At 45.5% G+C, this 18359-nt stretch overlaps 1 protein-coding gene across 4 annotated transcripts in view; it reads right to left on the bottom strand.

Moving 5' to 3' along the window:
• LOC132395248 (coiled-coil domain-containing protein 102A-like) overlaps positions 1–18359 on the bottom strand; it is a 464661-nt gene that overhangs the window by 168771 nt on the left and 277531 nt on the right. For all 4 annotated transcript variants that reach the window (XR_009512553.1, XM_059971586.1, XM_059971567.1 and 1 more), the window contains exon 8: positions 11932–12035. Coding sequence is in view for 3 of the 4 variants with exons in the window: in XM_059971586.1 (XP_059827569.1) it covers positions 11932–12035 (104 nt within the window). In the remaining variant the exon portion in view is untranslated. The remainder of the gene's footprint in view (positions 1–11931; positions 12036–18359) is intronic.

Consider the following 18359-nt stretch of genomic DNA (forward strand, 5'->3'; position numbering starts at 1 on the left):
CTTAAAAATATACAGTGAGTACAAAGGCTGCAATGATAAAAACACAGTAAATATAAATACATGGCTTATACACACAGACTGGCTGTATGTACAGTACATACTGTAGAGTAGTGCAAGGTACTCACACCCTCCCTACAAGGATAATTTTCCCTGCCACTTTAGGTGCAACCCATCTTTCCTTTATCATTTGTAAAATAATAGAGGTGAGTTCATTGATAAAACAGCTAAAAATGCTTAGGCCTCAAAAATTGCCTGAGGAACTCCTGTAGTGATGTCTAGCCTACTGTCTCTTCACCCTTAAATGATTTTTTTTGTGTAATCAAAGTCCAAAGTAAATTTTTTACCAAAGGACATATATGTCACCATATACTACCCTGAGATTCAATTTTAAACATTCAAACAAAGAAATACAACTGATTTAATGAAAAAAGCTGCAAACAAGGACTGACAAACAATCAATGTTTAAAAGACATAATATAGAGTCACCTGATCTGTAGAGCGGGTGACTCTGAAAGAAGATGATAAAGTAGTGGTAGGGTGAGTAAACGGGTGGGGGTGTTGTAAACAGGTGGGGGTGTTGATCAGCCTGACAGCTTTGAGTCTGGTATTCCTGGCATGTATGCCGTGTATTCTCTTCCTTGACGGGAGAAGAGCAACCAGCCTATAAGCAGGGTGGGTGGGACCTTTCATGATGTTACTGGCCTTTTTCAGGCACCTTTCTGCTTATATGTCCTTGAGTGCAGGCAGCCTCCTCACCTGTTGCACTGCTGCCCTGCTTTCTCTGCAAGGATACTGATTCCCTTCCACTTCAGATGCAACCTGTCCTTCTACTGGTCCAACAGCGCCCAAGAGAAATTTCAATTATCTGAATGTCCTCCTTCCTGAACCAGCTCTTTAGCCAATCGTTTATCTGTCCTAATCTTATATTTCTCCCTTCAAGACCACGTGGCACAGGGGGCAATCCTGAGATTATGACCAAAGAGATCCCACTTTGTAACATTCTGCCTAAGTCCCTGAACCCACTTTGTAGGAACTTGGCCCTCTTTATGCCGATGGCATAAACGCCAACATGCACCGCATCCCCTGTCTGTTCTTCCTCCCCTTTCAGAATGTTCTCTACCTAAAGAGCTTTGAAGATTAAAGATTAGGTTTATTTGTCATAGTGCACATCGAAACCTGACGAACATATGGTAACCACCTGGTCACGGGAAGAATGCACCAACTCCTCTCAGGCAGCGGAGCAAATTCAACTTCTATTCAACTGGCGCTACAAAGTGATGCGCTAACCACTGCTCCACTGCCCCTGATCTGACATATTCATGACCCTGTCACCAGGCAAGCAAGATAGCATCCAGGAGTTTTGTTCTTGGTTGCAGAAACACCCTCACTAATCTCCCACCACTGCTACATGCCGAGACTTTTCCCTCCACTAATATGCATCTTGTCTTGTCTTGTCCAAACTGCACAACCGCCGCCACTGGGCTATAAACATGCAGGAGCTGTGTGAGGTTCAGTGCCTTGCTCAAGGACACTCACACTGCCTCTGCTGAGGCTCGAACTAACGACCTTCAGATCATCAGTCCAAAGCCTTAACCACTTGGCCACGCGCCACCCGGACCCACAAACTGCAGTGTTACAATTCGACTGATTTTGTTGCTTTTCCTCCTAGACGCAACAGTACCCCCAATAGCATTCAATATGGTTTCTTGTTTGAGTGAGAGTGGCCTGAAGTTACTCCACTACACTTTAAGCTGCCCACACCTCTCCTTTCTGTCTATACCTGAACCACAGCCCATCGAACCACAGCTCTACTGCTCTTTGCAGGAATGGCCCTGATCGCCCACATCCCCCAGGAAGACAGTACACTACTGTATGAGCTTTTATATCCTAGTCCCCTTAGAGTCAGTCATAGAACACTACAGGACAGCACTGGACCATTCAGCCCATCTAGGCCATGCTGAGCTATTAATTGCCTCAGTCCCATCGACCTGCACCAGGTCCATAGCCCTCCATACCCTTCCCATCCATGTACCTATCCAAATTTTTCTTAAATGTTGAAAAGAATCCCATATCCACCACCTCCACTGGCAGCTCGTTCCACACTCTCACTGCCCTCTGTGAAGAAAAGTTCCCCCTCATGTTCCACTTAAATATTTCACCTTTCATCCTTAACCCACGACCTCTAGTTTTAGTCTCAGTGGAAAAAAGCTGCTTACATTTACCCTATCTATGCCCCTCAAAGCTGAGAAAGACAAGACAACAATTCCTCTGGAGAGTACAGACAAGGGCTCTGGCATGCTTTGGCTTTATATCAGAGCACAGGTTCAGTGTTTCAAATTTGCCCTCACAGCAGAGAACAAAGCCTTTAGCAAAACATTATACATACTTTAAAAAGTGAACAGCATCTAAGATAAGTTCTATATTATTTCCCCTGTTGTTCTCCATTTGTGAATTCTCCGCACGTCTGTATCTATAATTTAACTTCAGAGCTTTGTCATTTGCCTACAGGAAACTAAATAATAATGCTGTGGAACAGATTTCAATGTTACCGCAGATTGACAGCATCCGGTTCGTCTCCAGAAAGCTGCATAGTGGAGATCCCACTACAATGACAGTATGCCTCACCACCATCCTCACAAGTGCATCAGCGTGACATTTCCATTTCACACACTATGCTTCTTTCTGGCTCTCGGGCTCTCTCAGCAAAAAATCTCAATTTAATAGCAGCTGTGCTAAATTAGAGTGTAATTTCCTGCTGTGAGCTCTTTCCCACTGGGAACCGGCCTATAACTGTTAGAAAACTAGCAGTGACATCTCCAGTGGAGAGTGATGGAAGGAAGGGGAAGCTGGTTCACTGATTAGTTATATGCTAAGCTCTACAATGGTAGTCAAAACTGCCCAATGCATCATTGGCAGCAGCCTACCCACCATCAGGACATGTATACAGAAAGGTGTCGGAAAAAGACCAGCATGAGGGGTCCCACCCACTCACTGATGTCCCACTCCCATCGGGGAGGAGGCTACGTAGCATCCACACCAGAACCATCAGACTCAAAAACAGTTGCTTTCCCCACTAAGACTAATCAACACCTCCATCCACTAACCCTCCCCACCACCGCTACTTTATCATTTCCTGTCAGACACCTTATGTACAGATACCCGTGTGCCTAGCATCACCTTATGTACGTATAGACAATCAATATAAATATAGAAGTATAAGATGGCTTATAAACATTGATTTGCTTACTATTGTGTTCTTTATCTTATTGTGTTTTTGTGCTGCAATGCATCTTCTGGAGTAACAAGTATTTTGTCCCCCTTTGCACTTGTGCACTGGAAATGACAATAAACAAAAGCAAGCCCCTCGGTTCCCTTCACTCAGAGCACTGCCGTGACTTTAAACCTGAGCTGTTCAGCCAGTTTGTGTCAGCTGGGGTCAGTTTAGTGCTGAGCAATTAGCACTGAAATAAGACCATAAGACCAATGTAGACAGCTTGTGGTGTAACTACAATTAGAAAGAAAATCATGCTTTTAAACAGCAACATCACATTAGGAGCTGGGATTGTTTCAAATCTACATCACTACATCGTAATGGTACTGGACTCCTAGACCATAAGACCATAACTCATAGGAGCAGAATTAGGCCATTCGACCCACTAAGTCTACTCCACCATCCCATCATGGCTGATTTATCATCCCTCTCAACCCCATTTTCCTGCCTTCTCCCTGTAGCCTTTGATACCCTTAATAATCAAGAACATATCAACCTCTATTTTTAAATATATCGAATAACTTTGCCTTCATAGCCACCTGAGGCAATGAATTCCATAGCTGCTTTCTCAGCTCTGTTATAAAGGGACATCCTTGTATTTTAAAGTCTGTGCTCTCTGGTCCCAGACTCTCCCACCATTGGAAACATTCTCTCCACGTCCACTCTATTTAGGCCTTTCTATATTCAGCAGGTATCAATGATATCCCACCTCATTCTTCCAAAGAAAGGTAAAATCAGGCTCCTGGGAAGGAGGCTAATGGATTACAACAGCAAGACACCCCTTGTCAATGCAAATCCAATTAAAATTTCAAGTACAATTTGATTTTGTGTGCTTACTTTGTTATTCAGTGGAATCCAGTTAATTGGGCTATTGGTTAATTGGAGCAGCGGCTAAATTGGGACAACTCTTAAAGAATAAAAACTAATCAAGAAAATAGCTGGGATTCCCTTCATTTATTTGGGACACTCTGTCACTTAATGAGGTAGGAAACTGTTACTGAACAGTTTCTAACCAGCGTCAGACACATGCACTTGTATAGCCATTAGACACTGCTCTGTGCTTAGAGCAAGCAGTTATTAAATAGCGTCAGTTGTGTGCATTTGTGTTGAAAAAACAGTGATTTTTGTCACTGATAGTTGGTGAGAAATAAGCAGTAATACAATTCCGAACTTTTTGCTCACTGCAGTTTCAAGTCTCAAGCTTGGAGTTGCCAGGAACAGCCGGGAGTGAAAATGACATTACTTCGCTACATCAACAAGTTAGGTACTATGAAAAATTTGGAGGTACCAACAATCCTCTTGAATGTCACAATGAAAATGAAGATTTGGAGGATGCATTCATCAAAAACCTTGTTTTAAGGCAGGCACTAGGTATCTGCAGTGATTTTGTTCATTTGCAGTCAATCAAAAGAAGGAGGCCACACACTAATACACAGTTTTATAGTACTGCAGTGGTATTGATAGTCTTCTCCTCTGTTCTCTATTTCATTTAAATACATACTTTGTTACTCAGTTAAATGGTAGTTTGTCTTTTTTATACCCTTTTTAAAAATTTTCATGAAACTTCGGCTAATTGGAGCAGCTGCTTAACTAAGTCAAAATGCACCAGTCCCAATGTGTCCCAATTAACCGGAATCGCCTGTACACGGCTGACTGCTCTCTCCTCTCAGCCACCTATTTCTGAAGGTGCTATATCATGCTGTGTTGCTTCTCGGGTGCTTTTTACCCTCCGAGGCTACACACACAGGTCGAAGCAGTGAGTGTTGACAAGCCTTTCGACCAGGTTCATCACTGCCTCAATTAAAGTCAATCCACACAGACTTTCCAGCAGAGATCTATAAACAACAACGAGGAGAAACAGCCCAAGGCAATTTTATTCCTCTTTAGATCACCTGCAGTGGCTACTGAGAGATTAGTTACAAAGTGCAATGATATGGAACAGATGTGGCAAATAGCATGAACAAATTTAAAGAAACCAGATAAACAGATGGGCAAAACAAATAGAAGAAATTATTATGGTGTTGGGTAACCAATGGTGGGAAAAGGATTATAAATCCGGAGCAGGCGGGCTCAGTGTGTACGCCAACAAGGGTTGGTTGCCAAGCTCTTCTGTAGTGTTCTATGTTCTGTAACAATTGAACATCAAACAAATAAATGCTGCCACATTGCCTGCTCAGGGAGTTTCCTGTTGTGTTCATCGAGGCTATCTGCATTCCTCCCCCCACCCCCACTGCTCCCACGGACGCACTGGGAGAACTTCACAAAGCTGTCAGCTCTCTACAAAGCAAGCATAAGGACAATCTCTTCATAATTGCAGCAGACTTCAATCATGTTATTTAATGTGTTTTATTTTTGTTCTTTTTTATTGGGTTCTTTATGCTTACTGAGTTTTTTTTGTTCTGCATCAGACCTGGAGTGACAATCATTTTGTTTTTTACATTTGTGTATTGAAGTAGGACAATAAACAATCTTCAAAGGTGAATATAAAATGTCAATGCAAGCACAGACCAAATGAAACCAAAGACTTACAGCCAAAGAATCATAGATATGCTCCCATGCTGTATATTCTAAATAATCTAATGTCACTATACTAAACCTCCTGTACCTACAAAATGGCCACTGAATGCATGTTTGTGGTCTTGTGCTGCTATAGCCTTTCCACTTCAAGGTTCAATGTGTTACGTGTTCAGAGATGCACCTCTGCACACCACTGTTGTAATGCATGGATATTTGAGTTACTGTTGCCTTCCTGTCAGCTCCGAGGGTCCTGTGATTTCAGTCCCTGAGGCCAATGTGTGAGAGGCTTTAGGAGGGTGAACCCACAAAAAGCATCCAGCACCAACGGGGTACCTGGTCAAGACAAGTACAAAAGAGCTGAGCTGTGCTAATCGACTGGCTGGACTGTTCACTCAGATCTTTAACCTTTCGCTCCACCAGTCTGAGGTACCCACCTGCTTCAATTATACCGGTACCCAATAAGAATGTGGGAGCCTGCCTCAGTGACTATGATCCAGTACATACACTGTGATGAAGTGCTTTAAGAAGTTGGTGATGAAATATATCAACTCCTGTCTGAGAAGTGACTTGGATCCGCTCCAATTTGCCTACCAGCACAATAGATCTACAGGGAAATGCCATCTCACTGGCTCTTCACTCAACAGTGGAACATCTGATTAGCAAAAATGCATATATCAGGATGTTCTTTATCAACTGCTGCTCACGATTCAATACCATCACCCCCTCAAAACTAATTAGTAAGCTTCAAGACCTTGGCCTCAATACCTGCTTGTGCAATTGGATCCTCAATTTCCTCACCTGCAACAACATCTCCTCCACAATCTCCAACAGCACTGGAGCACCTCAAAGCTGTGTTGTTAGCTCCCGGTTCTACTCGCTTTACACTTATTACTGTGTGACCAAGCACAGCTCCAATAGCATGTTCAAGTTTGTGTCACAGGCCGAATCAAAGGTGGTGACGAATCACCATATAGGAGTGAGACTGAAAATCTGGCTGAGTGGTATCATAACAACAATCTCTCACTCAATGTCAGCAAGACCGAGGAGCGGATTATTGACTTCAGGAGGAGGAAACCATAAATCCATAAGCCATTCCTCACTGGGGACCAGAGGTGGAGAAGGTCAGCAACTTTAAATGTTACCACTTCCGAGGACCTGTCCTGAGCTCAGCATGTAATTACAATTACATTCCGGCATCACGAATTTGATCCAGCATTTTGCCTCCTATATATCCTATATTATATTCATAAGACCATATTCACGGAAACAGAATTAGGCCATTTGATCCATCATTTGCTCCCCCTATACCATCATGGCTGATTTATTATCCCTTTCAACCCTGTTTTCTGGCCTTCTCCCTGTAACCTTTGACACACTTACTAATCAAGAATTTATCAACCTCTGCTTTAAATATACCCAATGAGTGGCCTCCATTGCTGCCTGTGGCAATGAATTGCACAGATTCACCACCAACTGGCTAAAGAAACGCTTCCTCATCTCCTCATCTCTGTTCTAAAGGAACATCCTTCATTTTCTGAAGCTGTTGCCTCTAGGTCCTAAACTTTCCCGCTATTGGAAACATGCTCTCCATGTTCACTCTATATGGGCCTTTCAATTTCAATAAGTTTCAATTAAATCCCCCCTCATTCATTAAGTACGGGCCAGAGCCATCAAACGTTCTTCATACATGAGCCCTATCATTCCCAGGATCACTACTGTGAAACTCCTATGCAGCTTCTCCAATGCAAACACTTATTTGCTTAGATAAGGGGCCCACAGTTAACACCGGTGTTACAAATAAAAGTAATTTTCATCTGTTTAACTGACTTTTGTGAAACATATAAAATATTACAGAAGCCATTTTATTAAGTACACCTGTACACCTACTCATTAATGTAAAAATCTAATCAGCTAATCATATGACGGCAACTCAATGTATAAAAGCATGCAGACATGGTCAAGAGGTTCAGTGTTGTTCAGACCAAACATCAGAATGGAGAAGAAATGTGATCTAAGTGACTTTGACTGTGGAATGATTGTTGGTGCCAGAAAGGGTGGTTTGAGTATCTCAGAAACTGCTGGTCTCCTGGGATTTTTACACACAATAGTCTCTAGAGTTTACAGAGAATGGTGCAAAAAGATAAACAAAAATATCAAGTGAGCAATAGTTCTGTGGACAATACAACCTTATTAATGAGCGAGGACAGAGGAGAATGTCCAGACTGGTTCAAGTTGACAGGAAGGCAACACTAACACAGGTAACCACACATTACAACAGTGGTGTGCAGAAAAACATCTCTGAATGCACTCCACATCGATCCTTGAGGCAGACAGGCTACAGCAGCAGAATACCACACCGGGCTCCACTCCTGTACCTAATAAAGTGGCCACTGAGTGTATGTTTTGATAATTATCCATTTAATATTCTTCTGAAAGCCAATAATTTGAATGGTCAACAGATAATTACAGAGAACAGTTAAATACTACAAGCACAAATATTCAGGTGAAGTAGCATTTCATGTTCACTCCAAAGAAAAACATTTTTAATACAGTTCATTTCAATTGTTCTAATATTCTGTCATAAGCCCTCAGTGATCTGCAGCAGTTTCATTGATGAATCTTTCTCCATCATTAAGATGGAAGTGAGGATGTTTGCTGATAACTTTGCAATGCCAGTTCCATTCCTCTATAGGCTGATGAGTGCCTAGTAATATAAATGCCAAAGTAATGCAAGTCAAAATCATTTCCAATCATCTCCCTATGAGAATCAATGAGAAATATCTCACCACTGACATGCTGGGCATCATCATAAGACATATGAGCAGAATTAGGCCATTCAGCCCATCTAGTTTGCTTCACCATTCCATCATGGCTAATTTGCCCAAAATGCCCAATGGCTTGGTCTTTGGCAATTCCAGATCTACCACCCTCTGACTCCAGCTATATAACACCAGCCAAAACAACAGCATAGCTTCAAGATCTGAGACCACATATTCTGTGGCAAGAGACATACAAAATCTTTCAACTACCCACAAGGCACTGCGGTGTGATGGAATGCTTTTGACTTGTCTGGAAAAGCAGAGATTTCCAAAAACCATGAGATGTCTCAGTATCACACTGGGCAGTACAGCCACCTTGACTGGACCCCCATTTGTCATCCTGAACAATCACGTCTTCTTCCAACAACATACCATTCGCAAATTCACTGCAGCACTTCATCACCGATCCTTTCATTTACAACTCGACCCATGAACCGCCAATGACTAAACACTTACGTAGGCATCCAACGTCGGCCATTTGCCTCCCAAGTTACATATCACTTTGTTAAAGTACACTGCTATCCATTTGATGTTACTGACCTGCAGCACTGTGGGAATGCATTTATTGTAAGGACTACTGCAGCCAGCACCACCTTTTCAAGCAATATGATCACCTTCCAATGACATCCACAACCCATTAGAGTACTTAAATATCTTTGTATGACAGGCTACAGGAGAAAAACTCAAAAAAACTTGGAAGAGAAATAAAGCAGAATAGAGAACAGATTCTAATCAGTCATGTCAGATGATAAACGTAAGACTATAAGGCATAGGAAAAGGATTAAGCCATTTGGCCCACCAAGTATAATCCTACATATAAGCATGCCTTATTTATTTTCCCTCTCAATTCCCTTCTCCCTGTAAGCTTTGCCATCCTTACAAGGACGTACAGACTTCTGCTTTAAATACACCCAATGACTTGGCCTCAGCTATCTGTGGCAATGAATTCCACAGGTTCACCACTGTCTGGTGGAACAAATTCCTTCAATTCTAAAGGGAGTTCTTTGTATTCTGAGGCTATGTCCTCTGATCCAAGACTGCCCCACCACTGGAAACATCTCCACAAACATCTAGCTCACAAGTGACTGCTACCAGTGGGTTAAAGGTATGCCCCAGATAGATATATTAATTATGTCTGCAGGTAGACATGCAAATGTAGATTTAAAATTAGATGTTAATTTTTAATGTTGAATCTTTATTTAAATATTCAAAACATTTAAAGCTTTAAATATTGATTGCTTTTGGTGCAGCTACAATTAGGAAAAATCATACTTTTAAACAGTAACATCAAATTAGAAGCTGGGTTTGTATCAACACTGTGACGTTTGCTGCATTTGTTTCTCCATGCACACAAAAAAACTTGCTTGGACACTCAGTAGCCGTTTCTTCTACCTAATAAAGTGGCCACTGAGTTTATATGTGTGGCCTTGTACTTCTGTAGCCCAGCTACTTCAAGGTTCAATGAGTTTGATATTCAAAGATGCTCTCCTGCCCATCACTGCTATAACGTGTGGTTATCTGAGTTACTGTTGGCTTCCTGTCAGCTTGAACCAATCTGACCTCTCTCATTAACAAGGCATTTTTGCAGACTGAACTGCCGCTCACTGCTTATGCTTTTCGCACCCTTCTCTGTAAACACTGGAGACCGTCCTGTGGGAAAATCCTGGGAGATCAATAGTGTCTGAGATATTCAAACAACCCCATCTGGCACTAACAACCATTCCATAGTCAAAGTCTCTTAGATCACATTTTTTCCCCATTCTGATGTTTGGTCTAAACAATAACTGACCATGTCTGCATGTTTTTATGCACAGAGTTGCTGCCATACGATTGGCTGATTAGAAATTTGCATTAACGAGCAGGTCGGGTGTACAGGTGTACCTAATAAAGTGGCCACTGAGTGTAATTTTCAATAACCTTTGATCATTTGTAATCCTGTAAAAACCCTTTGTCAGCATATCCACTAATTAACATTCCTATACCCCACTACAGTGAATATGCTCTACCCTGTCTGTCCAACATTAACCAACTTCCTGCCTCTGCTTTTCAACTTCAAAAGAGGAAAAGATAATTCCCCTAGATATTTGCAAAGAGCTTCTTCAATCGTCTCTATTGAGTTTCTGCTGCCAGCAACTATAATGATAAAAATGATGAGGGTGATTTTTTTTGAGATGAAGGACATCTAAAACAAACTCAAGTAAATGAAAACATGGATTAAAGAACTAAACAGCTGGGTCACAGAATCACAAGTTACTGATTATTAATATACACTGCACTTAAGTAAGGCCCTTGCCCAAGAGTTAAATGTGTTGTTAAGTTATATTCAATACACTGATTGAGAGACTAATATATATTTTCTGTTTGTGTTTACACCTTCCGAGTAAGGTTAACAGGAATCTGCTCTATCTCTCAATGTACTGAATAGAAATCTGAACTGAAATTAAATCACAGGCTTCTTAATGAAAGCAGTAATTGTCATGGAGTCCTAGAGCAGGACAGCACAAAAACAGACCCTTTGATCCATCTGGTTATGCTGCCTGAACCTACCAACCTGCTCCCAGACCGTAGCCCTCCATACCATCCCCATGCATGTTCGTACACAAACTTCCCTTAAACCTGTAACCAGCTCTTCTGCTGGCAGCTTGTTCCACACTTGCACCACCCTCTGACTGAAGAAGTTTACCCTCAAGTTCTCCTTAAACATTTCACCTTCCACCCTTAACTCCTGACCTATAGTTCTAGTCTCACCCAAACTCAGTGGATATTCATGTTAAAAAGTTTTAATCAACTGAGCTAAAATTTACCTCGCAAATGGAATTTTTTTTATTGAAGGTTACATGGCAGAATATTTTACTAAACTTGTACAAAATTTTCACTTTGTGCTTGGCTCCAGTTTCTCTGCAATGAGGAAACACACAGATACTTTGTTTTTTTCCTGCAATGAAAGACTGCACAGAGTGAAATGATTATGATTAGTAATAGAATAGTATGGGGCTTCTGGAAGAAACTTCAAATCACACAACAGAACACAAAACAACGTAAAATACTTGCTGAGAACTTCTCAGTGATTGTGCAAGGCATGTTCCTTACTTCTTAATTAAGAGGAAGAATGGTTTGATTGTTCATCCTAAGCACGTCACTATTTTAATAATGCCATCCATCATATTTCATTGCTGGAAACAATTATTTTATTGAGCCACTTCTTTCCCACAAAAGTCTTCAACTTCTGGAAGATCTTCCATCAATCTTCAGATCAGTTTGATGATATGAAGTGTTTAAGCCTAAATTTCTTTCCCTCCCCCACTTTCCCTTTTGATGTCTTACCTGGTCTGCAGGTGGTCAAACTGGACCTGAAGATTGTCATTCAGTTCTGTCTGTTCATCCAATGAACGCTGCAGTTTCCTGATCTGGTTCAGTGAGTCATCCAACTACAACAACATAAATAAAAAACATAATCATTATCAAGTCTGAGCTCTTAGCTCTTTATCATAAGGTTCCTTGTCCTAAGTGCATAAATAGAACAGTGGCAGAGGAAATGATTCATTGAATAATAAACACAAGGGAGTCTGCAGTTGCTGGAAATCCAGAGCAAGACACACTTAACTAGGGCAAGAGACTGTTGTCGAACAGGTTCTAACTAGTGTCAGTCGCACACACTTGTGTGGCTATTAGACATTACACCATGCTCAGAGCATACCCTTTTGAAGTAGTGTCAGCTGTGTTTGTTTGTGTTCAAAAAGAAGTGATTTTTCTCACAGATTGTCAGCAAGTAGGACAATTCTGAACTGTTTTGCTGATGGTGATTTCAAACATTCAGGCTTGGAGATGCCAGAAACAGCCAGGAGTAAGAATAAAGCGATTTCATTACTTCAGCAAGTTAGGAGGTGTGATGAATTTGAAGGTATTGACAATCATCTTAAATGTTACAATGAATATGAGGATTTGGAGGATGCATTATTGATAACATTGTATGAAGGCAGTCCACTACCTACACTAGGTGGCTGTACTGATTTTATTCATTGCATACACTGGATAAATTCTTCTGCTGATAACTATTTGAAACTAACACACTGTTTTATAGTACTGTAGTATACTAGTGTGTTCTAATTTGTATTTCATTTGGAGGCTACCTTATTAAATATATTCAAGACATAGATTTTTGCATAGCAGGGAATTCAAGGGTAATGGAGAAAATGCAGGTAGACAGTGGTGAGTCTACAGTCAGATCAGCCATGATCTTATTGAAGCAGGTACGATGAGGCAGATGGCATACTCCTGGTGGAGGCAGTAGGAATTAGCCAAAATGAATCTACATGTTCTAAGCACGGAGGAACAGTCCTGCCTAAGATCACAAGGTTTAGCATAGAGATTATTGCCAGCAATGAGGCTGACTGTTCAGTCTTAATCCTCCCTTACATTTGTAAGAAGACACACCAGTGGCTATATTTCATTAGGAGCTTGAGGAGGTTTAGTAGTCACCGAAGGGTCTTGCAAATTTCTACAGATGTACCGTGGAGAGCAATCTGACTGGTTGCAAGACTGTCTGATATGAAAATGCCAGTGCATAGGATTCAAAAATGCCAGCTCCATCATCAGCCTCCCTACCATCTATGACTTCTTCAATAGGTGATGCCTCAAGAGGCAGCATCCTTCATTAAGTACCCCACCATCCAGGACATGCCCTCTTCTAATTGCTACCATTAGGGAGGAAGTACAGGAGCCTGAAGACACACATGGAATGTTTTAGGAACAACTTCTTCCCCTCCGCCATCAGATTTCTGAATGGACGTTGAACCCATGAACACTTCCTCATATTTTGCACTACATAGTTTTTAAAATATATCTCTTATTGTAATTTCTTACTTTTTTATATTGCACTCTGCTACTACCACAAAACTACAGATTTCACGACATAGGTAAGTGATAATAAACCTGATTCTGATTCATTTTCCACTTCTTCTCCTCCTACAATCTCTTCTTTCCCATTCCTTCCCCTTCCTTCCCTTACCACCTGACTCATTTTCCAAAATATGCAAAATGTCCAATCTGATCTGATCTGAAACTTACAGAAGCCCTGCATCCCATATCAGGGAAGATGATTCACTCAGGTCCTAGCTCTGCATTAGAGACTTTTCAGAGACCATAAGACCATAGGTTATACAACAGAATTAGGCCATTTGGCCCAATAAGTCTGCTCTGCCATTTCATCATGGCTGATCCATTTCCCTCAGCCCCAATCTCCTGTCATCGCCTGTATCTCTTCATGCCCTGACTAATCAAGAATCTACCAGCCTCTGCCTTACATATACCCAAAGACTTGGCCTCCACAGCCACCCGTGGCAATGAATTCCACAGATTCACCACACTCTGGCTGAAGAAATTCCTCCTTATCTCCATTTTAAATGGGTTTTCCTCTATTATGAGACAGTGTCCTCTGGTCTTGGACTCCCCCTCCATAGGAAACTACTTTTCTTTTACTCAGCCACTCCATCAGGCCCTTTCAACAGTTCAGAGATTTCAATGAGATCCTCCCTCATTCTACCGAGAATTCTACAGGCTCAGAGCCATCAAAACTCCTTATATGATAAGCCTTTCAATCCCATAAGCATTTTGCCAATTAAGGTAGCTTATTGCCTCATGGGTGTGGATACGAGTGTTTAAGACAGCTGTTCCAGCATCTGCCTGGAATTGTAGCGAGAACAGCAGAGGAACTGCCACTCCACTAGTTCCTTTGATCTGATCTGGCAGCTCCTTGTTCCTGCCCGTGAAGAGGTGGTAGAGCCTGAGCTCAGCCTGTGAAGTCACCCTCCAAAGCTACACATAGCTTTCCTCAGCTACGTCACAGCCACTGTTACGGCAGACAAAAATTCACAAACATCAGGTAAGAAAGGAGGTTTCGTCCCATTTTCTGCGCAAAGAAGCTCTCAATGTTTTCAATCAAAAGAAACTTTATTCATCATAAAATGTACTTACACAAATAAACCGTGCAATGCCTGATCATTCTTACATTCATAGGCAATGTGTTATATAGTTCTATTACATTTCTTAAAACCTTAGCATTGTTGCCACTCATGTGGCCCCCTGGAGTGGGGCACTATTATAATAATTCAGGAGCTTCCTCATCCAACCCAACCCCTCACTGTCCAGTTGCAGAAGAAACCTATGCTGCGATCCTTCCTGTCACCCCACTGAGCCCTTGCAGTTGCTGCACCGAACTTCAGTGCGTCCCTCAGCACATACTCTTTCAGTCTGGAATATATCAGTTGGCAACATTGCTCCATGGACATCTTGACGTGCCAGCACCACAATAAGTTTCAGGCTGACCAAAGGGCATCCTTTACCAAGTTGAACTTCCAGCAGGACTTGATGTCCGTCTCTGATAACAGCTCGCAGATCAGAGAGTCCTCCGTCACGCAGCTCCTCACAATGAACTATCACACAGGCCCTTGCATCCTTTTCCAACCTTCTTCGCAAGCCCACAGTCCACAAGGACATTTCCTCCCCACTACTGGCCTCAACAGTTATTCCTTGGTCAAAGTTACTTAGATCACATTTCTTCCCCATTCTGAAGTTTGGTCTGAACAACATCTGAACCTCTTGACAGTGCCTGCATGCTTTTCTTCATTCAGTTGCTGCCACATGATTGGCTGATTAGATATTTGTGTTAATGAGCAGGTGAACAAGTATACCTATTAAGATGGCCACTGAGTGTAAACACAAGACTCAGACAATGCCATGGACAGAGTGCTCCAGACACAATCCTGTGGCTGAGGCTCAGCTTGCACATAGTAGACAGGCTAATGCCTTTGAGAATCTCAAGTCTCTGTGGAAAACATAACCAGTGTTCCCTAAAGAATCTCCTGACCAAGGTAACTTTCCCTCAGCTCATTCTGCCTCTTCTGGTAAAGCTTTTGTGTCCACAAACCTCCTCCTCCACTTTCTGGACTATAACTCATTTCCAGCTCTTGGAAAGACACATCAGCCCCTCACCAATGAAGTAAATTGGTAAACTTATTTATTATTGTCACATGTACTGAGATACAGTGTCTTGCATACCGTTTGTCCAGGTCAATTCATTACAACATGCATGAGTTGAGGCGAGGGAAAACAACAAAGTGCAGAATAAAGTGCTACCGTGCAGAGAGAGTTCAGAGCAGGTAGGCAATAAGATGCAAGTTCATAACAAGGTAGACTATGAACTCAAGAGTGCATGTTACCGTACTGGAGAACTGTTCAATAGTCTGTACGCAGTGGGGTATAAACTGTCCTTCAGCCCAGTGGTATATCTGCTTTTGGGCTTTTGTGTGCTCTGACGATGGGAGTGGGGAAAGTGTCTGGGGAGAGTGCCTGGGGAGGGTGCCAAGGAGAGTGCCTGGGGTGAGTGCCTGGGAGGGTACCTGGGGAGAGTGCCTGGGGGAGTACCCAGGGGAGTGCCTGGGGTGAGTGCCTGGGGTGAGTGCCTGGGGAGAGTGCCTGGGGTGAGTGCCTGGGAGGGTACCTGGGGTGAGTACCTGGGGGAGTACCTAGGGGAGTGCCTGGGGAGAGAGCCTAGGGAGAGAACCTAGGGGAGTGCCTGGGGAGAGTGCCTGGGGGAGTGCCCGGGGAGAGTGCCTGGGAGAGTGCCTGGGGAGGGTACCTGGGGAAGGTGCCTGGGGAGAGTGCCTGGGAGAGTGCCTGGGGAGGATGCCTGGGGGAGTACCTGGGGAGAGTGCCTGGGGGAGTGCCTGGGGAGAGTGCCTGGGGAGGATGCCTGGGGGAGTGCCTGGGGAGAGTGCCTGGGGTGAGTGCCTGGGAGGGTACCTGGGGTGAGTGCCTGGGAGGGTACCCGGGGAGAGTGCCTGGGGAGAGTACCTAGGGGAGTGCCTGGGGAGAGTGCCTGGGGAGAGTGCCTTGGGGAGTGCCTGGGAGAGTGCCTGGGGAGTGCCTGGGGAGGGTACCCGGGGAAGGTGCCTGGGGAGAGTGCCTGGGGTGAGTGCCTGGGGGAGTGCCTGGGGAGTGCCTGGGGAGAGTGCTTGGGGAGAGTGCCTGGGGTGAGTGCCTGGGAGAGTGCCTGGGGAGAGTGCCTGGCGGAGTGCCTGGGGAGAGTGCCTGGGGGAGTGCCTGGGGAGAGTGCCTGGGGAGGGTGCCTGGGAGAGTGCCTGGGCTGAGTGCCTGGGAGAGTGCCTGGGGAGGGTACCTGGGGAGAGTGCGTGGGGTGAGTGCCCGGGGAGAGTGCCTGGGAGAGTGCCTGGGGAGGGTGCCTGGGAGAGTGCCTGGGGTGAGTGCCTGGGAGAGTGCCTGGGAGAGTGCCTGGGAAGAGTGCCTGGGGAGGGTACCCGGGGAAGGTGCCTGGGGAGAGTGCCTGGGGTGAGTGCCTGGGGGAGTGCCTGGGGAGAGTGCCTGGGAGAGTGCGTGGGGTGAGTGCCTGGGGAGGGTACCCGGGGAAGGTGCCTGGGGAGAGTGCCTGGGGTGAGTGCCTGGAGGAGTGCCTGGGGAGAGTGCCTGGGAGAGTGCGTGGGGTGAGTGCCTGGGGAGAGTGCCTGGGGTGAGTGCCTGGGGGAGTGCCTGGGGAGAGTGCCTGGGAGAGTGCGTGGGGTGAGTGCCCGGGGAGGGTACCCGGGGAAGGTGCCTGGGGAGAGTGCCTGGGGTGAGTGCCTGGAGGAGTGCCTGGGGAGAGTGCCTGGGAGAGTGCGTGGGGTGAGTGCCTGGGGAGAGTGCCTGGGGTGAGTGCCTGGGGGAGTGCCTGGGGAGAGTGCCTGGGAGAGTGCGTGGGGTGAGTGCCTGGGGTGAGTGCCTGGGAGAGTGCCTGGGGGAGTGCCTGGGGAGGGTGCCTGGGGAGGGTACCCGGGGAAGGTACCTGGGGTGAGTGCCTGGGGAGGGTAGCCGGGGAAGGTGCCTGGGGAGAGTGCCTGGGGTGAGTGACTGGGAGAGTGCCTGGGGACAGTGACTGGCAGAGTGCCTGGGGAGAGTGCCTGGGGGAGTGCCTGGGGAGAGTGCCTGGGGAGGGTGCCTGGGAGAGTGCCTGGGGTGAGTGCCTGGGGAGGGTACCTGGGGAGAGTGCGTGGGGTGAGTGCCTGGGAGAGTGCCTGGGGAGTGCCTGGGGAGAGTGCTTGGGGAGAGTGCCTGGGGTGAGTGCCTGGGAGAGTGCCTGGGGAGAGTGCCTGGCAGAGTGCCTGGGGAGAGTGCCTGGGGGAGTGCCTGGGGAGAGTGCCTGGGGAGGGTGCCTGGGAGAGTGCCTGGGGTGAGTGCCTGGGAGAGTGCCTGGGGAGGGTACCTGGAGAGAGTGCGTGGGGTGAGTGCCCGGGGAGAGTGCCTGGGAGAGTGCCTGGGGAGGGTGCCTGGGAGTGTGCCTGGGGTGAGTGCCTGGGAGAGTGCCTGGGAAGAGTGCCTGGGGAGGGTACCTAGGGGAGTACCGGGGGAGAGTGCCTGGGAGAGTGCCTGGCGAGGGTGGCTGGGAGTGTGCCTGGGGGAGTGCTGGCGAGGGTGCCTGGGAGAGTGCCTGGGGGAGTGCCTGGGGGAGTGCCTGGGGAGAGTGCCTGGGAGAGTGCCTGGGAGAGTGCCTGGGGGAGTGCCTGGGGAGAGTGCCTGGGAGAGTGCCTGGGAGAGTGCCTGGGGAGAGTGCCTGGGGAGAGTGCCTGGGAGAGTGCCTGGGGGAGTGCCTGGGGTGAGTGCCTGGGAGAGTGCCTGGGGAGAGTGCCTGGGGGGAGTGCCTGGGGAGAGTGCCTGGGGAGCGTGCCTGGGGAGTGCCTGGGAGAGTGCCTGGGGAGAGTGCC

Source organism: Hypanus sabinus, chromosome 1 (genome assembly GCF_030144855.1).
Source record: "Hypanus sabinus isolate sHypSab1 chromosome 1, sHypSab1.hap1, whole genome shotgun sequence".
Taxonomy (NCBI): domain Eukaryota; kingdom Metazoa; phylum Chordata; class Chondrichthyes; order Myliobatiformes; family Dasyatidae; genus Hypanus; species Hypanus sabinus.